The 25193-nt window shown below is 54.8% G+C and overlaps 3 protein-coding genes across 11 annotated transcripts in view; 2 read left to right on the top strand and 1 right to left on the bottom strand.

Annotated features, from left to right (window-relative positions):
- Positions 1–615: 615 nt before the first annotated feature.
- Positions 616–11774, top strand: Slc9a3r2 (solute carrier family 9, subfamily A (NHE3, cation proton antiporter 3), member 3 regulator 2; the record flags this gene model as incomplete). Its single annotated transcript, XM_005391472.2, is given in 7 exon segments — positions 616–991; positions 3347–3547; positions 8969–9148; positions 9358–9511; positions 9586–9629; positions 10321–10383; positions 10680–11774. Coding segments are annotated over 7 exon segments (1014 nt in total). The 3' UTR covers positions 10839–11774.
- A 941-nt stretch (positions 11775–12715) lies between these two features.
- Positions 12716–25189, bottom strand: Nthl1 (nth-like DNA glycosylase 1). 3 transcript variants are annotated; one of them, XM_013517663.1, is made up of 6 exons: positions 24435–25189; positions 17471–17706; positions 17012–17185; positions 16028–16187; positions 13026–13131; positions 12716–12947 (listed from the first exon to the last, which is right to left on the bottom strand). In XM_013517663.1, exons 2-6 carry the CDS (start codon positions 17543–17545, stop codon positions 12824–12826), a joined length of 639 nt encoding a protein of 212 aa, XP_013373117.1. In that variant the 5' UTR covers positions 17546–17706; positions 24435–25189; the 3' UTR covers positions 12716–12823. The 3 variants fall into 3 exon arrangements, with proteins under 3 accessions (XP_013373117.1, XP_005391522.1, XP_005391523.1); XM_005391465.2 differs by lacking the exon at positions 24435–25189 and adding an exon at positions 18788–18970; XM_005391466.2 differs by lacking the exon at positions 24435–25189 and adding an exon at positions 18788–18969 and having other exon boundaries at positions 17012–17182.
- Positions 19010–25193, top strand: part of Tsc2 (tuberous sclerosis 2) — a 38623-nt gene continuing 32439 nt past the window's right edge. For 6 of the 7 annotated variants that reach the window (XM_013517662.1, XM_013517661.1, XM_013517658.1 and 3 more), the window contains exons 1-5: positions 19010–19111; positions 19597–19763; positions 21433–21519; positions 22951–23061; positions 23997–24141. In XM_013517662.1, coding sequence (XP_013373116.1) covers positions 19626–19763; positions 21433–21519; positions 22951–23061; positions 23997–24141 — 481 coding nt within the window. In that variant the 5' untranslated portion in view covers positions 19010–19111; positions 19597–19625. The remainder of the gene's footprint in view (positions 19112–19596; positions 19764–21432; positions 21520–22950; positions 23062–23996; positions 24142–25193) is intronic. The other variant, XM_013517660.1, reaches the window with a different exon arrangement.

Raw genomic sequence — 25193 nt, 5'->3', positions numbered from 1 at the left:
GTTCAGGGAGTCATCCAGTCACCAGCTTCTGTAATCTAGGGAAGGGGTACTGCATGTCACTTTAAACCCCTCTTTTTGCCTCCTGTGCTATCCTGGGACTTCGCTGGGCCAAGGCAACTCTGGCTGCAGAATGGGATCCAGATTCACGGACAGCAAAGGGTGAACAGGCAGAGGGGATTCTGAGAGGTGGAGAGTGGGTTTCCTGAGGATGGAGTGGGCTGTCGTCCTGGTTGTACCCTCTGGGCCCTGCGTGGTGTTCCTCGGGCTGGGAACCCATTCTCTAAGCTGCTCCCCATCTACAGGAGCCTGTCTTAGTGCAGCACACACAGGTGTCCAATAATGTTCCTAGCATAGAAGGCAAAGGTGCTGGTGCTAAGGAGGATGCCCAAAATGTGGAGTAGAGAAAGGAGGGTGCCAGTGACTTCGGAACTACCTTGGCCCGCAGCCCCCCACGCCTGTGGTCCCTGGGCCTGCGGGGAGTCCAAGCGGTTGTGTGTGGGGGGTGGCTAGCCAGCAGGGCTTGGGTCGGGAGGGGGCAGCCGGCAGCGGGGGCGGGGAAAGGGCGGGCGCGGGGGCGGTGCCGCAGGCCTGGCGGGGCCCGGGTTGGGGCCGGAGCTGGAGCCGGAGCCGGAGCCCGAGCCCGAGAAGATCGGAGCGAGCAAGCCGGAGTCACTGAGGCCGCCGCGGGTCCCCAGTGTCGCCGCCTGCGCCCCCGCCCTACTGCCTGCCTGTCGTGCGTGTTGTGGGCAGCAGCGGCCGGCCGGGGGGCAGCGGCGCCATGGCCGCGCCGGAGCCACTGCGGCCGCGCCTGTGCTGCTTGGTGCGCGGCGAGCAAGGCTACGGCTTCCACCTGCACGGCGAGAAGGGCCGCCGAGGGCAGTTCATCAGGCGCGTGGAGCCGGGATCCCCCGCCGAGGCGGCCGCGTTGCGCGCTGGGGACCGCTTGGTCGAGGTTAACGGTGTCAACGTGGAGGGTGAAACACACCACCAGGTGGGTGCCTGTGCCCCGCCCCGGGCTGGCTCCTCCCCGGGAGTGCAGAGGACCCCCGGTTCACTTAACCCTACTGAGGCCAGGAGAGTGTGTGTGTGTGTGTAGAGGTGGCACACGGCGGCCTGTGTAGGCTCCGTGGCGAAATGGGGGATGTGGTCCAGCTGGGTCCTCGCAGGGAAGCCCAGTGCTGCACATGTGTGTGGGGGGGATTCTGGCAAGGAGGGGTCACTGCGGCTGCTCTGGCCCTTGGCTCTGGTTCCTTCTGTGCTTTGGCCTCAGTGTAACTGTGTTGGGATTCGGGCACATTGGGACATCTTGGCACAAATGTTTTTCTGTGAGTGTGTGTACACAACTGGAAATGTGTGTGACTGTACCGGTCCTCTGGGGTATCCACGTGTGCTCATATCTGCCAGTATGTGGAGGGAAAGGTCACAGTAAGAGTACACCTGTGTGTCTGGTTGTGTGCTGGACTGTGTGCCTAGAACTGGGTTGGACAGATCTGCATATCTGCCTGTGTGAGCTGGGTTATGTATGTGTATGTGTGCACCCGTCTGCATGTCTGGCTATGTGTACTTGGCAGTGTCTGAAGCCAGTGTACTAATGTGCATCCCAGCTGGGTGTGGCGGCACATTCCTTGGCTCCTGAGGTGCTTCCCTCTCCTCTGAGCCTTCCTGCCTGGGCTGGGGTCACTACAGAAGCCCCTGCCTCCTGCAGCTGGAGGAAGGCCTGTAGAGCATGCAGGCTTTTCTCTCTGCATCTTCTGCCCCCTGGGGTATCTGTCTTTCACTGGCAGCAGACTCACTCCAGATGCTGGCTGGGGTCCAGCCTTCTTCCATCCTTTCTGCTCCAGGTCTCTTATGTCCCTCACAGCACTAGCCAGTCAGGTCAGGATCTGTCTTTGTGGCCAGTCGTGGGGCCTGGAGATAGTAAACTTGTTCTTGGCTGTGCCAGGAGTGGAACTTTTATCTCCCTCAGGAGTCTGTCTATCTATCCCCCTGTCATCCTGTCTTTTTCCTACAGCATCAACCAAATATGGCTATGTGCTTTAAAAGGGTAGGGTTGGAGGTTAGAAGGTTGGTCCAACAGGTAGGGAGACCCTGGGAGAGCTGTTGTTGGCCTCTGTTTGGCAGTCACTGCCACCCTCACCCCAAGTGTACCTGCTTATCACAGGCCTCTGGGGTGAAGGTATCCAAGAGTTTCACACAGAACCATAATGGACCTTCCCCACTGCCCCAGGAGAGGAGGAAGTACAGCTACAACCTCCATTTTACAGATGAGGAAACCAATACTTTGGGACTATAGATAACTTACCCAGGTCCCACATCAGAAAGCAAGAGGATGTTGGATTTTTCCTGTCACTCTCTAGGTCATGGGAAAAGAGGAGGGACGTTAGGGGACCAGAGAAGATGGGCCCTGATCAGACCTTCCTGTCCGTATGTTGACATCTGCTGAACAGATCAGTGGTGGGGGCTCCAGGAGGGGCCGGGGTTGTCACTCTTCTTACCCTGTGCTAGCAGGTACTTCCCTTTCTCCCTGTGGGTGCACACAGACACCCTGGCTGTTCCATGACTGCCTGCATGCTTGCCACGTTTCCTAAGCATCCACTTAGACACATGGACAGCTGTAAAGCTACACCTGTCCCACAGTGGACCTGCATATGACCCCCTCACCTGCTGGGACTGAATCCTGCTTATGGGATGTGTGGATGTACCTGAGCCAGAAACCCAGGTCTTCACTTGTCTGCAGATACAGCCGGAATGGGTCCCTAGTCATGGTCTACAAGGGAATGGGAGGGTCAGAGGCAGGAATTTAGACTGTTATGTTGGTGACGGAAACAGGCCCAAGCACACCACAGTGGCACAAAGGGACCACTCTTGCATACCAGCCAGAGACAGAGCAAAACAGATATGTGCACAAGAGCACACATATACATGCATGGATATATACACACATGTGCACATACTCTCTCAGACTGAAAACCTGAAGCCCAGCTAGGCACATCTTTGCCACTTTCAGACAGATTGACTCTCTACTGACTGACTCTGTGACTCTTTCGCACCCGCTTCTTCCAAGCCCCTTTTGGAGAAGACTCAGTGCTGAGGCCAAGGACTGAGAGGACCCCAAAGCCTTTGCAATCCAGGCGCTAGTGAGAGGCACTCCAGGATAAAAGGGAGGGTGCTACTGGAGTCTGGGAGTGGGGAGGCGGAGCCCGCATGCCTTTTCATCCAGCTGCCCACCCCTGCAGACCAGCCTCCTTGCTACTAGCCCATGCCTGGGTCAACCCAGGGTGGTGCCAGTGTCCATGTGTTGCCCAAGGTGCTGGCCACTGACCCTCTCCATCACCCCCTGTCCTAGGTGGTACAGAGGATCAAGGCTGTGGAAGGGCAGACACGGCTGCTGGTGGTAGACAAGGAGACGGATGAGGAGCTTCGCCGGCGGCAGCTGACCTGCACCGAAGAGATGGCCCAGCGAGGCCTTCCACCAGCCCATGACCCCTGGGAACTGAAGGCCGACTGGGCACGTGGGGGCAGCCTCAGCTCTGATGCTGGCCAGAAGGTATGGCAGGCTTGACTATAGGGTCACTCAGCTGTTCCCAGAACCACCATCTCAGCCTTTTGATGACAGTCTGCATTTCTGTTTGTTTGTTTTTTGTCTTTTTGAGACAGGGTCTCGCTATGCAGTTCAGGCTGGCCTTGAGCTCACTTGGTAGCCCAGGCTGGTCTCGAACTCTCAACGATCCTCTTGCTTCAGCCTCCCGAGTGCTGGGATGACAGGCGTGCGCCACCACGCCAGGCCTAGTTTGCACTTCTGATCACCTCTACTAGCCACTGTTTCTTCTGCCTCTGGGGACCCCTTCTCTGCCTCAGTGACCACTGGTGACCACCCTCTAGGCCACTTGGGGCCACTCCTTCTGCCCTCATTGTGCCCCACTCTAGGGCCCAGTGGCTGAGGAGTCCGGGGAAGAGCTGGTGGGTTGTAGGACCTCACGTGCCTAGTTCTGTGTCTGGGCTAGGTGTCTGTTAGTGGCCCTGGGAGTCTCTGTGTCCTGGGGAGGTCTCCAGGAGGCTGAATTCTTGCATTCTTCATTCTTGGGCAGTGTTTTGATTAGGAGGAGCTGAGGACACACTGAATTGAGGGCTCAACACAGCTGGAGCTAGAGTGGACCAAGGAATAAGGGCAGGGCTAGCACCCAGTCAGTGCTTTGCATTGCCTGCTCAGGCCTGCTCTTCATGTATTGGGGTCCTAATGCAGTGACTCCGCCAGATAAAAGCCCACTGCGGCCCTTTTTTTTTTTTTGAGACAAGGTCTTGCTGTGTAGCCCAAGCTGGCTTTGAACTCATGGCCATCCTCCTGCTTCAACCTCCCTAGTGCTGGGATTACAGGCATGTGCCACCATGGTCAGCTGTGGCCCTCCTGTGTAGCACCCGTCCTTTGTCCCTGCCTCCTTTCCAGGTTACCAGTCCCCCAAAAAACCGGGGAGCCAAGAGTAGTAGCACGTGCCTGTAATTCTAGCACTTGGGAGGCTAAAGTGGGAAGTTGAGGCAAGAGGATCCCTGAAAGCTCATGGCCAGCCTGGGGCCAGTCTAAACTACAGAGAGACTCTGTCTTTAAAAAAAAAAAAAAAAAAAAAAAAAGAACAAGGGAGAGCCTGCCCCACCTCCTTCCAGGTAGCCAGAAGGAAGGGTCTGGGGCTGTTTGTTGTACCTCCTGGAAGTCCTCATATTTTCTCTTATACTCAGAACCCCATCACAACTACCCAAAGGGATTAAAGTCTAGAGGCTCCCCAGATCCCACTTTGAGATCCAGTAGCCTAGGGGCAGTGGCATTGTCAGGTCCTGAAGTTTCTGGGTGTGCAGAGCACCTTGAGATCTGCCATTTCCCTTTCCCTTTCCTTAGCTGTGCCTAGGATTTGAGCCTTGTGGAGCCTCTTTTGGGATGGGGAGATGGCATTCCCAGTGGAATCCCTGCCTGGGTGAAAGCCTGGCCAGGGGACCCATAGATCCTTTTTGTTCCCTGGGACTGGAAGGCATGTGCTGAGCCCTAGAGTCTAGACTGCCCCAAAGCTGCCAAAGGGCAGGAGTCTTTCAGGGAAGTCCTGCTGGTGGCCAGCTGGTCCCAGGGCCCCCTCCCCCTGGCTGAGAATTGGGCACCTCCTCCCTTCCTCCCCCAGGAGGAAGCACCCCCCCAGCATTTGTCCATTGATTTAGACACAACGGTGGTAGCTGAGTTCACCTTCCTGTGGAAAAATCCGCCCTTGGACCTTATCTAGAGGTGGGGTGGCTGAGGCACCTCAGCCTTGGGTGGGACCTTCCCCCCTCTCTGCTATTTCAGGCACTGGGGGCTGCAGGAAACCCTAGGAGGGGGCTTCCTTTGGGCGTATTTTTAGAGGAACAAAGGGGGGTGTGATGGGCAGGTCCCTCTATGGATGAGGCTAACTTGGGGACTGGGAGTCTTGGAGGTCAGGGGACCCTGGGGATTGAGTCACTCCCTGGAGGGGAGAGTGGAGCCTCATGTGTGTGACCCCAGCTGAGCCAGGCTTAGAGACATTTGCTGTGGGGTTGAATGCAAGGAGTGTGTGAGGGTGGGGTGCACCCTGCCAGGATGTTCTCTGATGAGAGTATTTGTGGAAGAGGGACAGATTTAGGAGGTATGTGTGGGGCCCATTAAGTGCCCCAAGGGAAGCAAGGGCTGCCTTTGCCGTCTCTGTGCCTCAAGGGTCCTCTGTCCCGGGCTCTGTAGGGAAGGTGGGGCATGAAGGACACTGGTGTGGTCTGTCCTTTCCTCTGGGGGCCTAGAAGGCCTTGTCAGTGGTGACTCAGCCCAGGGCCACATGAGGCTGGGGGTGGCTGCAGCTGCAGTGTAGCTGATTCTAGCAGTGACGAAGGAATGGCTCCCAAACAGACAGGGCAGCCAGCAGTGCCAGGGCCAGGAAAGTGGTGACAAACCCTTGTCATCCACCCCCTCACCCCCAGCTGTGATCTCCGCATCTGGAGGGCTTTGGGGGCAGATGGGTGAGGGGTAGGTAGCTGCAGGGTACTGGATGCAGTGCCTGCAAGAGGGTTCTGGGGCTCTCCAGGCTCCTGCAGTCCTCCTCCTGCTCTGTATGAGCCACCGTAGGACTGTCCTCTATCCTGGGGCTGGGGTTCCCTCCCTTGCCTGTCTCCTCAGCCCTGGGTCCAACAGTAGGGCAGGGCCTCCCAGTGGCTTCCTTCCTTCCTTTCTTGGGACGGAAACCCAGTTAGGTGGGGGGTGCTGTGTTGGAGTCACAGCAGGGGACAGGGCTCAGTCACCACCCTGCTCCCCAAAGTGACTCAGTCTGTATGTCCCCACCCATCCCCAGGGAACCTGGGCTCCCGCAGGAGGTAGATAAGTAGGGTGGTAGCCTGGTCTGGCCAGAGAGCTCAGGCCACTCCAGGCTGTATGCTGACTGCTTGCCATTTCTGTCCTGCCTCTCATGGCCCGCTCCAGGAATTCTACACCACCCACCCCAGCTCCAGGAGGCCTTCCACAGAGCCCACCCTGGGGACTTGTGCAGGTCAGGTGGGGTGGGGGAAGGGCTGGGCTGTGGGGACCCCAGCCTCTGCTCATTCCTCCAGGGAGGAGGAGGACTTGGGGACCTTTGTGTAAGTAGGCTGGACCCCAAGCAACAATGGGGGCCTTTCTCTGTCAGTGCTGGTGAGTCACCATCTGGGGGGGCACTGCCTGACTCTTGGGACACTTCTATGCCAGTCTCTTTGGTCATAGGCTTAGCCGGGGGTCGGGGGACCAGGGCTTGCCTTTCACTTCTTGGGCGATTGGGCTGGGAGCCTGCAGGACCCAGAGGGCTTGGAGGGAGGCAGCAGGAAGTGCGCAGAGCCAGGCCAGAGAGAAGGAATTCCAGCAATGCGCCCCCCCTCCCCCGCTGCTTGCCTGCCCCCCTCTTGCACCACGTAGGCTAGCCAGGCCCCCTATTGCAGTCCCTCCAATTGAGGGTCTCTTGCCAAGTCTGGCACCCCTTGGACCAGCTTGTAATGAGAGGGACTTATGCTAATAATTAGTAGGAACTTCTTGGCTTGTGCTGGGAGAGGCAAGTGTTCTTCAGTGAGGCAGGGGGATGGCCAGAATGATCCTGAGAGCACGGATGTGGCCTTAGCCTGGCTTCATGGCCCCGGATACCCCCGTCAAATCCTGCTTCCCGTTTGGGGGCCTTGAGAGACCCTGCCCTGCAGGCTGTTGCAGAAGCTGTGGGAAGAGGCCACAGGGCTGGCGTCATGGGTCCTGTGTTTGCCTGTGTGGGTGGCTGTGAGTGTCCCTGTAGGATGTTTAAAAGTGTAAACTTGGATGCTTTTATCTCTGACCATGCGATATGGCCCTGCGTCCTAGCCCATTTCCCTAAGTCAGGCATGCTCACATCACATGTCTGTTCTGTGGGCTTGCTCTGGCTTCTGTCTGTTTCTTCCTTCCCATCTCAGGCTGTGCTCTTGATGGTATATGTCCCTGAGAAGCACTTCTGTGGGGAGGTGTCAGGGCCTATTCCAAAGCCTGTCAAGGCCTATTCCTCTCACCTGGACTTCCAGGTCTGTTTGGGAGAGAGGATGTGTCTATGTAGTGGGGCCCTAGAGACCTTGGAGGTCTTATACCCTGAAATTCAGCCTATGTGTGGTCAGCTGAGCCTCTGGGTGGTTGAGGAGCAGCAGCCTGACCCCTTCATTTCTAGTGAGATGGGTCCAGCTGGTGGCCACACAGCAAGGTGTCAGAGGGTCAGCAGGAGATGCTAGACAAGGGATCCAGCCAGGCTTTGGTGTCAGAGAAGGGGTCCAGAGCAGGGGCTCAGGCTGTGTAGGCTGAGGAGCAGGCCCAGAACTCTGGAGCAAGGCAGCAGGAAGATGCCCTTGCTTCCATAGCTGTGTAGCTGCCCATGGACAAGAACCTTCCCAGTCAGATTTGGGGTTTGGAATGAGCTCAAAGATTGGGCAGCTAGAGCTGCCAGGGCGTGGTCTGGCTACAGAAAGATGGGTTCCCATGCCTTGGAGAGCTTCCCTGAGACCTGAGGGACCCTTCCCTAGTGCTGCCCCCAGCCCCAGCCTGGCCTAGGATCCCTGATTGACAAGATGCAGGGAGGTGGAAGGTGAGGGAGGAGCCAGCACACTGTCACCTGCATACGCCCTCAGAAACCTGAGCTGCTACCCGCCTACTCACCCTAGCCACTGCAGTAACTGGGCACCAGCACCCGATGGCCATTCAGTACCACAGTTACTGTTCTGATCGCCAGCTGGGTGGGGGTCACTGGGCCTGCCCCCTGCCTACATAATCCCCTGGCCTGGAGCCCAGCTGCAGGATGCCAGAGGTAAAGTGAGGTAGGGCTCTGGGTGGCAGTGGGGGTTCCCTGCTGGTACTATGAGTGCTCCTATATTTCTGATAGGCTGGTGGGGGCAGGGCTGGGGTTCCCCTTCCAACCCTGGCCCCTGTTCTCTGCGCGGCAAGATTGGGACTGGCTCTGCTTTGCTCTGGAATGTGAAAGCAAACACAGCCACCATACAGGCTGCAGCCTACGGCCCACCTCCTGGAGGAACAGAGCTGACCAGGCCTTGGAAGTGGGGCAGGAAGCCAGGGAGGAGGGATGCACAGTCAGGCCCGGGGGTGCAGCCATCTCTGTTGGTCAGTCACTGTGATGGATAGCAGCTTGATTCCACCTGGCTTCTCCCTGCAATTTCAGCCAGTGCATAGCACTGCCATTGAGCATGAATTTTCTCAACAATCCCACAAGGCAGATGTCCCAACTGAAAATACTTCACATTTGGAAACTGAGGCTTTGTCCGAGGTTCCACAGCTAGAACTCTGTCTCAGGCAGCCTCACTGAGGGCCTGGGGCAGGGAGCACATGGAGTGTTTGTTGCTGAGACCTGGGACCCCCTGCTAAGGTGGTGGGTGGTGTCCAGATGAGTGGCTGCTAGGGCTGGGAGCCTAGAGCCTGATCTCACATCCCTTGTGACTGCAGGATGTCACTGGGCCCTCGAGAGAGCTGCGCCCTCGGCTCTGTCACCTTCAAAAGGGACCTCAGGGCTACGGATTTAATCTGCACAGTGACAAGTCTCGGCCTGGCCAGTATATTCGCTCTGTGGATCCAGGTTCACCTGCTGCCCATTCTGGTCTCCGTGCCCAGGACCGGCTCATCGAGGTACTGTGCCCACTGATGTGCCATGTGTGTCCACGTCTGGGCCTTGGGTCCTTGCTGAAGGAGGGGAGTCACTGGGAACCTGAGCTGGCACTCCTCTTGCTGCCTCAGCTGGTGGTGGCTTCGATGAATATTTGATGGCACACCTGGCTAGGTGGTGTGGGGCAGGCTGGGTCCCTCGGGCCCTGCTGACCCTGTGCTGGTGATGGCAGGTGAATGGGCAGAACGTGGAGGGGCTGCGCCATGCTGAGGTTGTCACAAGCATCAAGGCACGAGAGCATGAGGCACGGCTGCTGGTGGTGGACCCTGAGACTGATGAGTACTTCAAGCAGCTGCGGGTCACGCCCACTGAAGACCATGTGGAAGGTGGGCCAGTACCTGGGGGCATGGGGTGGGGTCAGTGTGGGGGGAAAGCAGCCACTGACATGCTGTCCCCACAGGTCCACTGCCATCACCAGTTACCAACGGGACCAGCCTTGCCCAGGTGAGAGTGCACCTCTGGGTCCCCAGGCCTGACAGAGGCACCCCCTTCCCCTGGAGATATCTGCCATTAAGTAGTGTGGTTGTGAGGCCCAGACTCATGTCTGGCCCCATCACTGCAGCTTTAATACCATCTGTGGGGATCCTGCCCTGGGGCAACACCATGCCCTAGTCACACAGGGCAGGCAGGTACCTGGAGTTCTGGGGCCACTGCCCTCTCTTCTCTGTTCCTGGTACTACGTGGCTATTATTTTATCACGCAGTCTCCCCCTACCCTTGGAAGCTGGCCCTGGCTTCATCCCAGGTGATACTCATGGGTGATTCTTGCACCAATACTTCCTTCCCTTATTGTGACAGGCCAGGGCTGGCCACCTACCTGTTCACTTCTGGGTGCCCGGGGTCCTGCTAGCTGGATCTGGGCAGTAGTAGAGGATTGGTGCTCACTACCAAAGGAGTAGTAGATACACTTGTGGTGTGCATGTACGCAAAGGCCTGCAAGCAAAGGTGTAGTGTGTGTGCAAAGGCATGCATGCAAACGTGTAAAGGTGTGGTATGTACAAAGGAGTGCAGGTGTAGCTGTGGTGTGTGAGCAGTGTGCGTGCTCAGCTATGGTATGTGTGCATGTGTGTATCTGTGTACACTAGTGGCTCCCTGGGTGGGGACCCTGAAGCCCTGCCTTGCCCTTGGTTTCCCAGCTCAATGGTGGCTCAGTGTGCTCATCCCGAAGTGACCTACTGGGCTCAGACAAGGACACTGAGGTAACTCTATGTTCAAACATGGGTGTGCCAGAGGCCTTGGGGTAGGTGTCTAGAGATTCCAGTCTGGATAGTGGGGCTGCCACAGCACCTGCCTGGCAAGCGTGAGGTCATGAGTTTGATTCCTGGTACCAGAAAAAAAACAAAACAAAAAAGTGGGGCTGTCAACTCCAGGAAGCCCTCCTGTACCCACTTCCCTGCCCCCCAGGTAGCCTCTGGGGTAAGCTTCTTGGGAAGGTGCCTGTCTGGGGCCCAGGTCTACAGCTGACTTCTGGCACCTTGCCTGCCCTATGCCCCAGGATGGTGGTACCTGGAAGCGAGATCCATTCCAAGAGAGTGGCCTCCACCTGAGCCCCACAGCAGCTGAGGCCAAGGAGAAGGCTCGGGCCACACGGGTCAACAAACGGGCACCCCAGATGGACTGGAACCGGAAGCGTGAGATCTTCAGCAACTTCTGAGCCCCTCCCTGCCTGTTTGGGCCCATGTGGGACCTCCGGCCTGTCTAGAGCTCCCCACGCCTCAGTGGACTGGAGGTGGTCTCATCTCCATCCAGAAAGCAACCTGTGCCCCAGTGAGCCTCTGTCTTATCTCCAACCTGCTGTATGCTGGGGACTGTCCCAGCAAGACGGGGAGAGAGAGACAGAAAGAGACAAATGAGAGACAGTGGTGGAGAGAAGGGAGCCAGAGTGTGACAATCGCCAAGGGCATTTGCTGCTCTGCCCCAGGCCTGCTGACTGAAAGGAATTTGTTTTTGCTTTTTCCCCAAAAAGATCTCCTGCACCACACATTTCCACTTAATACCAGAGGCTCCTCCCCCATTTGCTCTCTAAATAACTGCAATAAAACAAACCTTTCTCTGCAAATCATTCCTCCCCAACCCCTCAGCAGCACCATCCTGAGTGGAAGCCCAGGGACTTCCAGAGGACAGAGAGCCAGGGGCCCTCTGGCCATGCTCACGTGAGCTTTTTCGGGGAAAGGCTGAGGAGGCCAGCCAGATGTGCCTGTAGGAGCTGCCCTCCCTTGTGTGGTGGGTTATTAGGCCAGGCCCCAGCTCTCTGCCCTATTAGGGGCTTATAGTGCAGTGCCTGGGCTCTATGAGGAGCCTGAGGATGGAGGCCCATGCTCCCAGGAGGGCAGTCTCTGGACAGGCTCCCCTTCCCATACCCCAGCTCCCAGGCCTGGGGAGCGTGGGTTTAAGAACTACCCCCACAAAGGACCCCGGACCTATAGGTATAGTCTCTGCCTTACACCTGCCCGGTACCCACCCATATGGACATCCTGTTGACTCTGCCCTTTCTTCAGTGCCCTGAACCCCTATACTGACCAGCACTGCTGTCTGCCTTGTAAGCCATAGCGCATGCGCGCCCTAAGAATAAACAGGCCTTGCCTTGGAATCTGGCATCATGTCATCTTTGAGTCTCCAGTTGGGAGGTAAGGAGTGGATGGATGAGGCCTGTTCTAGGGGACCCTGAGGTCAGGCTGCAGTCAGGGCAGCTGCTTTTAGCTCCTATTCCCACTGGTGCCCCCACCCTCTGTGGCACATTCTGGGGCCTCTCCCCATCTCTTCCACCTGGTGAGCCCCAGCTTCCCATTACCTCCCTTGGGCTGCCTGAGCTTAATGTCTCCACAGGCTACCTTCCACACTGCGCACTGCACATAGGTCAAGCCTCGTGCCCTGGTGTCCAAGACAGGTGGCTCTGTGAACGTGGGGGTGGGACTCTGGCAGAAGCAGCTTTCAGGGTATACAAGTTCAGGAGTTGGCAGAGTCTGGGCTGAGAAGCTGCTGGGCTGACAGATGGACAGAGTGTGAGGGACCACAGGGTCACTTTCTCAGCATAATAAGTCTCCAACTTATGAATGAGTTCCATTCTGGGAGAACATTCCTAAGTCGGACTCTTCTGTAAGTGTGAGAAAGTGAGTCTTACACATCTTTGACATGAATATACAATATAAAGCATAAAGAAAACCAAAGACACACAAATACTGTAAACTATTTTTACTTTTACAGTTACCTTAAAATGGTAGTACAGTACCATACAAAGGTGGGCATGTGAGCTACTTCCATGCTTTGCTCGTGCCTGTGAATGTTCGTAATATGAAGTCCCTTCCTATCCATGAAAGTTCACAACTGGAATGTTCATAAGTCAGGGACTTATTGCAGGCTTCCCAGCAGCTGGGCGCAGCTGGCTGTCATCATTTCCTCCCTCCCTGAGTACACAGCATGGACTGTCATTCTCCAGTCTCCCAGGGAACCCAGCCTAACACACACGAGCTGTATATACACATGCTTCCTGGCTGCCCTCAGACTCTGTGGATAGAAGTCAGTCAGACCAACTGCAAACCATCCCCAAGCTTTATTACCCAAATTGTGAACCCCGCTCTCCCCCAAAGGCACTTCATAGGTAACAGCAACAACAAGACCCAAGCTGAAACCCCATCGCCCTTAGAAGCTCTGGGCGGAAGGGCAAAGGGCCTGGTTGAGGCAGGTCTGGCAGCGAGGATGGATGGGCAGGCAGATCTGCTGGCCAAAGCCCACCAATAGCCCATTGATCTCACTCCACAGCTCCCTGTGGAGGTGAGAGGCATGTCAGGGTGGAAGGAGGAAGGGGAGGCCCCACCCTTCGAACACCCCCATCCCAATGCACCTGGGCAGCCACTCCTCTAGGGCAACGCGGGTCTCCTCTGGGGATTTGGTCATTTTCTTGGTCCACCTCAGTCGATTTGCAATTCTATGCACGTGTGTGTCCACAGCTGTGTGGAGACAGGGCAGGATGAACCAGTGTACTCCACCAAACTGTCCCTGCCCAAATCCTTGAGTATATAGGTGGGCAGGGGGACTGAGTCACCCACTCTAGAGCTCCAGGGCAGAGATGGGAACTACACAGCCCTGGCTGCATGGCTGCTGCATCTCAGCTGCTGGGCTGGAGCTGGAGCCTCTCCCTGGTTGCAGTCCCGGGCAGGCCTCCCTCCTATTGCCAGGGGAGGCTGGTAGAGCCCAGATCCAGCAATCCAGATGCCATTTGTGTGGGTAGGTAGGGAGGTATCTCTGCTCTAGATTCTGCCCCAACAACAGTAACAGCTAACTTGGCCCAAGGGCTTGCTGGGGTTAGACCCCACACTGAAATCCATCAGCCTCAGCTCAGTAACTCTTTTCTGACTTTTGTTTGAGAGAGGGTCTCACTGTTTAGTTCAGGCTGACCTTGAACTCACTACATAGCCCAGGGTGGTCTTGAACTATGGCCATCCTCCTGCCTCAGTCTCCCCGAGTGCTGGAATTATAGGCATGTGCCACCATGCCTGGCTTTTTTTTTTTCCTTTTTGAAACAGGGTCTTGCTATGTAGTTCAGGCTGGCCTTGAACTCAGTATCTAGCCCCTTCTGGTGGCAAACTTTCAGTGATCCTCCTGTCTCAGTCTCCCAAGTGCTTGCATTAGAGGTGTGCACCACCATGCATAGTAATTCTTTTTTTTTTCTTTCTTTTTTTTTTTTTTTTGGTGCCAGGAATTCAGCATAGTAATTCTTTACAAACCACCTGTGGGTGTAAAATCAGACCAGGCAGGGTTTACTCCGAAGCACACAGTATCTAGGGTACAGTGTGTGCTTGGCACATATGAGGTTCTGGGTTTGATCCCCAGCAAGGAACTCAAAAAAACCAACATCATAAAAACAAAAACCCCAAACCGTGTACTCTCAGCTCATAATTTCCCCAGTTATGACATCTGGCCCATGAAGGGCCTGGCCTGCTTCCTCTGCCTCATCTCCTGGGGTCTGAGGTCCTTCTTGGTCTAGGCACTGGCTTTGGGCACCAGGTTGGATAGCAGCAGCTTGATCTAGCACACTTGCCTGAGATCACTGCTGCAGAGCTGGAATCTGCCACTACAGCTCTCTGGGACAGAGCAGGGAGTACGGCCAGGGCTGCTGCAGCTGTGGTCCACCTGGGCCTTGGCCCCTACTCCTATCATCTGGCCACTGCAGAGGCTCAGTCCAGATGCCTACTCACTATAGCCTCCTCCTCTGGCCCAGGCATATTGGCCAGCTGCAATCTCGGCCCTGCTTTCTTCTCCAGGGTTCACCACCCAAAGCTAATCCCTGCAGTAGCTCCCTTGCCTTGCCAACACTTGGGAAAACGTACCTGGGGTGCAGGCAGAGGATGATAGCTGAGGGTCATATCCCAGAAACCCTGAGCCTGTTTCCTCCTAACACAGAGGTGACCATGCTCCTTAGGACACCCAGGGGCTGAGTTCCAGGGCTACATTATGTGTGAGACTCTTCTGCTGACCCAAAGGGCTTCTGATCCATCTGTGTTGTTAAGCAGGGCAACTCCTTCATTGGCTTTGAACAAAGGAGGCCAAGTGCTTGACCCAAGGTCGCCCAGCTGAAGTGGAAGAGCTGGGATGGGCTCCTGTAACCCATAGCTTTAGCTTTTTATGTGAAGAGGACTTTTTCCCTCCCCTAGGAAGCAGCCCTGGGGTCTCTGATGGTCAAGTCCACACAACCAGAGAGAGTGACTTTCCAACACTCCTTTTGGCTGTGTCTACTGTGTTTAAAATACAGTCCCCCACCTGGCCATGGGCTCTTCCCCCATAGAGGTACCCAAACATGACACAGCACTCCTGGGACAAGGGCAGGCAGCTGAGGACAGTGCCCAGATAAGCTCAAGTGTGTTTCAGGAGGCTGGAAGGTGGCACTGAGCATTTAGGTAGGGGAGCAGGCTGTGGCCTGCTCCTGCCCAGCCTGGTTTTTGCAGGGATTAATACTCTCCAGTCTCAATTGTAGCCACCAGCTCCTAACCACAGCTCTGGGCCCTGAGCTGCTCTCCTGCCTGTCAGGAAGTGCTGCAAGGCTGCCTGCCCAGGGACCTGTTGAGGGATGACCCCTGCCTGCACAGTCCCTGTAGAATTCCAGAGTCAGGAGCAAGGAGAGGCTGGGGTCACTTTCCTGATTTCTGGGCTGGCTGGGCCCTGCTGCTGTGTAGCTACAGGAGCCTCAATTTTTATAGACAAAGGTCCAAGATAGAGGCAGCACTGTCCCCACCCCAGGAAGTCTCCCTTACCCCACTACACTGAAATCTCCAATGCCAGCAAGAGACATCCAGGAGGATTCCATGAAGAGGCCTGCCCCTGCTCCAAACCTCCCCACTCAGTTGTCTCATTTCAGAGCTTTCTGCTCCTGATCTCTTGCCTGCTGCACAGCTTTGCAGACACTGTTCCTTCTGTTTGAAATGTACTTCCTCCTCTCAGTCTGGATAACCCTCCTTCACTCTGAGCTCTTGGTGGGAACATAACCTGAGGAAGTCTTCCTAGATGCCAATGCCCAGGTCAGGCTCTGTAGCATGTGTGCCCCGATCAGTGTTTCCACCCACAGGTGAGGCACTCCTTGTTGAATCTCTCTCTAGCAGGGGGCACACACCTGAGTCTAGTTTCAGGGCCCCTCACAGAACCCAGCAGGTAGTAGTAGGTGCTCAGCAAGTTTGAGCTCCTGCTGTCAGTATGGCAGGGCTGGCCAACTTAGCATTGGGAATCCCTCCTAACTCTTCAGGCTGAGTCTTGGATGAGGAGGCTGGAGCTGGGTCATAGGATGTGGGGAATCCCAACAGCAGCCAGCAAGCCTAGAGCCCATCCTCCCTTCCTGTGCCATGTGTCACTCACCTATTCCTGACACGGTGCCCCAGGCCACCGCCATAGCTAAGTACGCCATCTTGGGCCCAACGCCTGGCAGTGCCACCAGCTCTGCCAGAGAGGCTGGGATGTCCCCGTTGTAGCGCTGTTGCAGGATGGCACTCGTCTGCTTGATGAACTTTACCTTGCTCTGAAAGATGGTAAGGGGTCAGCCCTGGGGAGGGGAAGTGTAGCCTGACCTGGAAGGACAAGGCCTGGTAGAGACATAAAGGGGCCCAGAGCTGCCTGTCATCAGCTTACCCTATTCCCCAGTAGACAGGAAGGAGCCAAGGGCAGCAGGGAGACCCAAGGGAGGCCCTTGACAGGGACTAAGGGCAGGGCTAGACCCCTGCCTTCCACCCGCATGGACCAATGACATGTCTGTGGGGCCCAGCTTATATCCCTCTGCCCCAGCATTCCCCTACCACAAGGTTGGGCCAGACCAAACAGGCCAGCTATTCCCAAGAGCTGGGCTCCTCAGCACCTGGGCCTTCAGCAAGGAAGGCTGGAGCCCTGGATTCTACCAGCTGCTGAGCCAGCCAGGCTGTTCCCATCCTGTGCCTGAATGAAGAGGGATATTTAAAGCCTGTCTGACTACAGCCCACACCACTGCTAAGTAGAAGCAGCCCCACCCACTGAGCTACTTTTAACAGATCTGTCCACCCACCACTCAGTATTCTGGGGGAGCAGCTTGTGTGGGGTGACACTCTCCAAGGAGGCTTGGAGTAAACAAAGAGGAAGACAAGGAAAGGAAGGGCAGGCTGCTGGGCGGGGAGGTGGAGGAAGGAAGGGGTACAAACAGGAAAGGCCAAGGAGTTCCAGGGACAGGGCACCAGCCACAAAGCCTGCTACCACCCTACCCTACTGGCTGTTCTGTGGCAGGAGGAGCTTGTGGTCAGAAATGCTTTCTCCTTGCCTTCTGTGTCTCTGCCAGGCTAGTGCCACCCCAGCCCTGTTGCCAAAGGCCAGGCTCACCCTCCAAAATCCCACAGGGTAGATGAGCTCGCCCAGCGTCTTGTCATCTGTCTGCAGGATGCTGTCTACCGTCAGGCCCCGGGCCCGAAGTCGTTGCATGGCGCCTGCTGTCACCTGGTCTTTGGTCTGGCTGGAAAGCATCAGGGACAGCAGCACCTGATACCTCTGTACCTGCTTGCACAATGACAAGAACCAGGGTACAGTGGGTTTTGGGAGCTCACTCTGGGCCAAGCCCCAGGCAAGCCCTCCATCCAGTTTCCTTTTGTCTCCCTGGATTTTCTACTTACCAAGGCTAACAGGGTGTGTGTGGCGGGGGCTTGCCTTGTGCTGCCTGCAGGGGAGCATGCCAGCTAAGAGCTGCCAGGTTTCAGACTGTCCCATGCCAGAAGCCTGAGAGGCAGCAAGTGTCTTCCTTGCTGGGGGAGGGGTGTCACCAGGGCAGGTGGGGCCCCTGCCTACCTTTGGGGGGACACTGGGGTCATAGCAGTGCTCAACCCCCAGTTGGTCCACGGGTGCATCCTTCCTGCTCCTCATGGTGCGGATATTGGCTAGCTGCTGCTTCCAGTCCTGTGGCTCCCAGGCGGTCACAAGAGGGTCAGTCCCCTTACTTTTCTCAGCATCTGAGTCCTCATAGGCCACATGTAGTCTCTGTGCCTTCCGCTGTCGCTTGATAGGCCTGTGATTTTTTCTTCCTTCTGTAAAAAAGCACCACTCAGCCAGGTGTGGTGGCGAATGCCTGTATCCCAGCACTTGGGAGGCTGAGGCAAGAGGATTACCATGAGCTCGAGGCCAGCCTGGGCTACATAGTGAGACCTCGTCTCCAAAAAAAAAAAAAGCAAAGCACCACTTAGTCCTTTAAGTGGGGGTCACAGAAGAGGGGTGGGCACAGGTACTGCCTACCACCTCTCTCACTCATTCAGGCAAAGACTGTCCATCAGCTACCCCAGTGGGGGTGCTCTGCTCCCTGCAAGGCAGAGGATGTAACTCTGAAAAAGTGCAGTTAGCATACCAGGATTCCAGTAACAGCCTCTACCATTATGCCCCAATACATCCTCTCGGTTGCATCTAACTTTTTAACACTCAGATCAGACTGTGTCACTCCCCTTTCAGAACTCCTTGGCTTCCTTTTGCATTCAAGACGACTGCAGATTTTCTCTGGCCATGAAAGCACCTGCTTCATTGGGAGGCACCAGAACTTGCCAGCTTCCCACTGCACGACCTTTCCCCTGCCACGCCTGCCCTTGTCTGGACTTCCCTGTGCCCTGGGTGCCTATGGAATCCTGCTCTGGCCAAATCTGTAGAAGTCCTAGCACGGGAATATAGGGACCCTGTTAGTCTCACTGAGTCCTGCTTCTTGGCGCACAGTAGGTCGGTCCCTAAGGGTTACAGGACAAGTACAATGAATACCATGCCCTTTCCTGTTTTCTCTCGGCACCACCCTCCAGCTGGGGGAGACTTCTGGCTGGGTGTTTCTTGGCAGTCAGTCTGGCCAAGAAGGAAGCAGCTCTGAACACAGAACTGCTGTGCCCCACAGCCAGCCTGGCACAAGTGGGCCGCCCCGGGGCAGGCTGGTGGGACCGGAACTTTGGGCTACATGCGGCCAGCAGCATCCAAGACGGTGCCAGGGTGGCGCCGCAGGGCCCGCACGTAGGGCCAGAGGGCTCATTGGCGCTTGCGGACTTTGCCGCGTCCTGGGTCCCAGTCCCGCCTTCAGCCTTCCGTCCCCTTCCCTCGCTTCTCCTTCTCCTTCCAAGGCTTGGCCGGTCACGGCGCTACCTGAAGCCACCTCTCCGTTCCCGGGTGGCACTGGCTCTTCCCCATTTCCTAACGACCCAAACCCGGTTGCGCGGCTCTGGCTGCGAGTCACCATCCTCGCCGCCGCTGCCGCCGCCGCCTTCATGCCTGACGCTGCCGACTACACGTTCCAGCCTCCCAGGCGGCCCGTCACGTGTTCAGTACGTGTGCAGAACTACGGCTCCCGACAAGCCCAGCGTGGCCCTCCGCACTGGCCCACCCCCGGAAGTGAGGGTGGTGCTTCCTGCGGCGGCTTCGCGGGGGTCCCGGGAGTGAGCCCTTCTCAGCGGCGGGGGGCCGCACGGGGTGAGTGGGCCTCGGCGACACTGCTTCTTGTGCAGGCTGAGACCACCGTGTGACCCAGCGGTGACCGGGTGGCGGGGAGGCGGGCTCCGTACGCTCAGATTTCAGCCACGCCCACCGCAGCTTGGTCTCTACTAAGGCCTACCTTTTATAAGTCATGGCGAGTGTGAGCGGGACTCTGCTGCAGGTGTTCCCGCGACAGTCCTCATTCACCCAGGGAGAAGGTGGCAGAAGTGACCCCCTGGACCCACGGGGCAGGGGCAGGGGCGGCGGCGGCGGCCGTGCTTGAGCAGGCAGCAAGTTAGGCTAGGCCCGCATCTGCCGTACTTTTTGTGGCCGGGTAGCCAGGCTGTGGTTGAGTGGTCCCCACCGGATGTGGGGGGATTGGTTATAATCCCCAGAGACTAGGGTCGGTTTGGTTGGAGGTCAACGGTGGCGCATGCGGGGGGAGCTGTACCTCAGGTGTTTCCAATGCCTCTTCTACACAGAGGAGCCCTCTCCTGGGCCCCTCCCCACCATGGCCAAGCCGGCAAACAAAGATTCGGGCTTGAAGGAGAAGTTCAAGACTTTTTTGGGACTTCGAACAACAAGGCCAAATCCTAGGTCTGCAGAAGGCAATCAGACCGAGTTTATCATCACAGCGGAAATCCTGAGAGTGAGTGAGCTACCTCTGCCTTTGTTAGCCTAGTGAGGAGGGCAAGGAAGACTGGTCTGTCACAGGGTTCTGTGGGGGATGGGTTGCTGATAGCTGCACAAGGCTGTTGTCCCCAGTATCATGGAGGCATACGTACATGTGGTGACCTGCTCTGGCATACTTTAGAATTTAAGAGTTAATGCAAAAAAAAAAAAAAAAAAATCCATTTTGCCAGGTGTGGCCAGAACACCTTCTTTTTCACAGGTGGTTAGGGGATATGGCCAGGTGTTAACTGGTAATATGTGAGTCTCTGGGAAAAGTGGATCCTTATTTTATTTTTTTTGGTTGTGGTAGCCCAGATCCTTGCACATACTAAGCATGTACTGTCAGTGAGCCACACCCCCAGCCCATCTTTTTTTTTTGGATGGTAACAGGAATTTGAACCTAGGGGCTCATTTATGCTAAGCAAGCACTATACCACTGAGCTACAACCCAGCCCTTTTTAAAAATTTTAATTTTGAAACCAGGTCTTGGTCTTGCCCAGGCTGGCCTTGAAATTGAGATTCTTCTGCCTAAGCATCCCAAGTAGCTGGGACTTTAGGTTTGTGCTACCGAACCTGACATGTCTTTATTTTTTATGTGTTTGAATTCCCCTGCTAACACATACCTTGACACTGTATTTTACCCATAAATAAATGTTAATTTTTTTTTTAATCTTTTTGAGACAGGGTCTTGTTGTGCAGTTCAGACTGGCCTTAAGCTCACTTGTAGCCCAGGCTGGTCTCGAACTCACAACAGTCCTCCTGCCTCAGCCACCTGAGTGCTGGGGTTACAGGCATGCGCCACCACGCCCGGCTAATAAATGTTAAATTTTTGTACTTGTAAAACTTTCAGGGTTTTTTGGGTTTTTTTTTGAGATAAGGTCTCGCTATGTGGTGCAGACTGGCCTTGAACTGACCTCAAACTGACCTCAAACTAGCCCAGACGGACCTCAAACTCATGGTGATCCTTCTGCCTCAGCCTCCCAAGTGCTGGGATTACAGGCATGCACCACCACACCGGGCTAAAATTTCCAATTTAGAAACACCCAAAATGTTCATCACCTGATGATGGCTACAGTCATATAATGGGATATGGATTCAGCAGTAGAAACAGTGAACTGCTGACACATGGTACAACAGGAATGAAGATTAAAAATGTGCAAAGTGAAAGATGTTAGTCATAGAGGTCCTTGTAATACACGAGTCCATTTATATGAAGTGTCTGAAATAGGAAAATCCAGAGAGACGGAAAGCAAATCATGATTGCTAGGGCTGAATAGAGGAAGGAGTTGATTTGTGATTTCCTTTTGGAGTGATGAAAATACTCTGGAATTGGAGATGTTGTAAGCATCATGAATATATTAAACTCTGAATTGCATAGTTTAAAATTGCTGCAGTGGTGTATTTTACATTATGTGAGTTTTATCTCAATAAAACTTTGCAGGTATGAAAAAAAAAAAACCATTGCCCATTGTCAGTCCGCTGAGGTCCAGTAGGAGCTCTTTGCCAAATCCTCATTCAGAGAGATCTGTTACAGAGATCTAGTCTGGAAAGTGCAGAGCAGAGCAGTTTGTAGGATGATTTGTGATTCGAATTAGGGAGACCTGTCATTTGTGTACTGGCCCCTTTCTCTTCTTTTTGCTTTTTAGGAACTGAGTGTTGAATGTGGCCTCAACAATCGCATCCGGGTGATAGGGCAGATCTGTGAAGTTGCAAAAACTAAGAAATTTGAAGAGGTAGGTTTGTCTGAGAGAGTCCACTTAAATTCTCTCTCTTTGAGTTTAGAGAGAGAAAAATACAAGCCTTGAGTTTTCTGTTTGTAGGAGCATATCTTCTCATTGCATGTTTGGGCTGGGGTGATGATGGGATGCCAAGAGAGGGTGTAGTTTCACAGAGTCTGCTTCACAGCACCATGGTTTTGGGCCTGCTTGGGAAATGTGACTAGTTGGTGGCATCAGGAACCCTCACAGAACAGACACAGCATGTGTATTTTTGACAATCATTTTCAGTCTCATGCTGTCTTGTGGGTAGAGTGGCTGGTTTTCTAGGGGTCAGGGTTAGTGTAGAGCACTTTAGAGCCCCTCCTGACTTTGCCTAGCATTTGTGTGTGAGAGTCAGGAGGTGACTCACTTCTGCTAAGGGAAGTAGCTACTATACCTTCAGCAATTCACCAGAAATATGCATGTTACACTTTACCAAGAAGCAAAGTAAAAAATAGGCTCCACATTGAGAACCTTGCCTTTGTAGGTATGGAACGTAATGCCCATAGATAAGCAGACCTATAAGAGCTGGGGTGGTCCACAGGCTCAATGTCTGTGTTGTTTCTCAGGTTGTATCAGTAGGAATCTTGTGAATGCAACACAGGAGGTGAGGATTCCAGCAAATCTAACATCTAAGAGACAGTAACCTTTATAGTCCTCCCGCTAAAAGGAGGAGGCCTAGGAAACTAAGTGGCATGTGAACCCTGGTGAAGGGAGAGAAAGGGGATACAAGAGCTAGCTTAAGCACTTGAGTCTGGGTGGCTCTGGGCAGCAGCAATCAGTTCCCCACAGCTGTGGGAGTTGTGAGAGAAGCCGACTTCAGAAGACTGTGCAGAGTTTGTCCTTAGCATCTTCGGGGGTGATAGGGGAGCAGTGTACTACTGAATGGACACCTGGTAAGTTCATACAGAGGAAAGCCATGAGCCAGGGTTTCTGGGAAAGGTGAAGGCCGAGACCCCTCCTGCACATCTGATTCAGACACTTCCCATGCCTTTCTTCTAGAGTCTGAGCAGCTTTACAGCAGACTCTTTCCCAGCCTTAGGAAAGCCAAGACTGCTCCTTTGGCTTGCCTGTTGTCCTGTTTCCCTAGCCTTTGGCTGGGGCTGGTTAAAGGGACCTGCTGAGGTTTAAAGTGGTTCTGAGACCTGTGGTCATTGCAGGCTGCTGAGGAACTGGTTCTAAGTCAAAAGACCCTATTGTTCTGCTCTGTCCATTGCTTTATCATGTTCTTGCATCTAGGGGCCAGGGTTCTTTTTTTTTTCTCCCCCCCCCCCGGTACCAGGAATCGAACTCACCACCTTGCGCTTGCCAGGCAGGCGCTGTGCCGCTGAGCTAAATCCCCAGCCCTTGGGGCCAGGGTTCTTGAAGACCACACCCTTATCATTGTCCCCTTTGTGTTGGTGGCAGCATGCAGTGGAAGCACTCTGGAAGGCTGTTGAGGACCTATTGCAGCCAGAGCGCCCACCAGAGGCCCGACATGCAGTGCTGGCCCTGCTGAAGGCTATTGTGCAGGGGCAGGTAAGGGGAGGAGCCTGGTGAACTTTGGCTGATGGCAGGTTACCAGCCTTCTGGACTCTGGTTTTCGGTGGGGTGCCATGTGTGGGATCTGGTGGTTAACAGGGGCTCCAGGCCCCCTGTGTGGGCATTGTGGTACCATTATTCCTATCTTTGTGACCCTGGCTAGTTACTGGAACTCCTGAGCCTCTCTACCTCTTTGCTTTATTTATTTATTTTTGGTATCAGGAATCAAACTCAGGACCTTGTGCTTGCCAGGCGGGTGCTGTGTCACTGAGCTATATCCCCGGCCTACCTCCTCACTTTAGGTGGGGGTGGTGGCTGAACCTTTCTCCTCTGGTATATTTGGGAATGGAAGGATGCAGTTCATGAGAACATGGGCAACAGTGCCTGGTATGGCCATTGTTACCTTGCTACTGCTGCCTTGTCCCCCAGCTGGAGGATTCCCCCTGTTCACCATGCCCCAACTGGGTGTTCAAACCTTTGAACACCCAAGGCCCATCTTGCTATTTCTGCCTGGAAGACTTCTCTACCAGTGGTCAATTTCTTCCTTCAGGGCCCGGCTGCTTGGAGTGGCCTGTCTACTTACGCTGTCCCTCACCTGGTGCCGTTGGCCTTTGTCGCCATGATGTGTATGCATTGATCTACCCTGGGCTGTGAGCTGAGCAAGGCAAGAGCTGCATTGTTCGTGCTCTATGCCCTGCCATACCCAGAGCCCAGTGCAGTAGGTGGTCCACACATACAAGTCAGCTGCTAGCCAGTGACTCAGGTCCTCTACTCACAGGCTTTGCCAACCCATTCTTTGCAAAGTGTCCCTGAGGAAAGGATAGCAGACCATACCTGGTGTCTCAGTCCCTGTTGCACTTTCTGGCCTCTGGAAAGGCAGCTGTGTGGGAGAGCTTAGCAGGACCCTACTAACCTAGTATTTCTGTCTTTAGGGTGATCGGTTGGGTATTCTCAGAGCCCTCTTCTTTAAGGTCATCAAAGATTACCCTTCCAATGAAGACCTCCACGAAAGACTGGAAGTTTTCAAGGCCCTCACAGACAATGGGAGACATATCACCTACTTGGAAGAGGAACTAGGTGGGTGCCACACTGGGTATGCGGTTTCTCTGACCTTGGATTGAATTTAACCTGGGATGGGGCTGGGTGTGGTGGTGCACACCTGTAATCCCCGCACTTGGGAGGCTGAGGCAGGAGGATTGTTGTGAGTTTGAGACCAGCCTGGGCTACAAAGTGAGCTCTAGGCCAGCCTAAACTACACAGTGAGATCCTGTCTCAAAAAGACAAAAAAAAAAAAACAGCAAAAAACGCCTGGGATGGGGAAGGACCTGGGAGTGTCTATAGGGGGCACAATGCCATGCAGCTCCACTCACCAGGATCTTCAAGGAGTTCTTTCAGGATGCAGCTCTTGGACTTTACTCCAGACCTGCTGGCTCAGAGTGTCTAGGAAATAGACCTTGAAGGTGTCTTTGAAGTGGGTGGGTGGTAGCTTTTCTGTTGTTGGGAGAGGATATTGTTAACCCATGTCGCCCAGAGTGTCCTGTCTGAGCCCAGTCTGAGTTCTCACCACTGTTGGTTGACCTCCTGTACCTTGACAGTGAGACATTTTGGTCAGACTCCAGACTTCATGTCCCTGTTGTGGGAAGAGGAAGGAGGAAGAAGTAAATCTGAGTGGGATTTTGCTGCTGTGAGGTCCAGATCTGTCCCAGCAGGGGTGCTGACAGCTGCTGTCAGGTTTCTGTCTGAGGCTGGCTGCCGTGCATGTTATATGTCTCCTTCCAGAAACTCTTGGGGTAATGCGGATACCCAGGAACCTGTTTCCTGAACATGGCTTTCCTGAACGTCCACCTCGTAATGTGTGTATCGCTTGCAAAGGGAGTCCAGCCTGAGTATGAACTGCACAGTCCTACTGCCACCCAGCTCTGACCCTCAGGCAGTTTGGGAATGTCCAGGCATGGTCCCTGTGTAGGCTCCTGCTGAGTCTTCTCGGGTACCATGAGTGGCCTGCCTGTGACTGCAAGGGGACTGATAATATGCTTCTCAGCAGTAGTGGGATTCAGACTCTGCTGAGGAGGAGGTGAGGAGAAGGTATAGTCTTGGCTGCTCAGCAAACTACTGTCCTCTTCTCCCAC

The sequence above is a fragment of the Chinchilla lanigera genome, unplaced genomic scaffold (assembly GCF_000276665.1).
Source record: "Chinchilla lanigera isolate Chin_1 unplaced genomic scaffold, ChiLan1.0 scaffold00041, whole genome shotgun sequence".
Taxonomy (NCBI): Eukaryota; Metazoa; Chordata; class Mammalia; order Rodentia; family Chinchillidae; genus Chinchilla; species Chinchilla lanigera.
The sequence above is the reverse complement of the archived record's forward strand: the minus strand, read 5'-3'. Positions and strand labels throughout refer to the sequence as shown.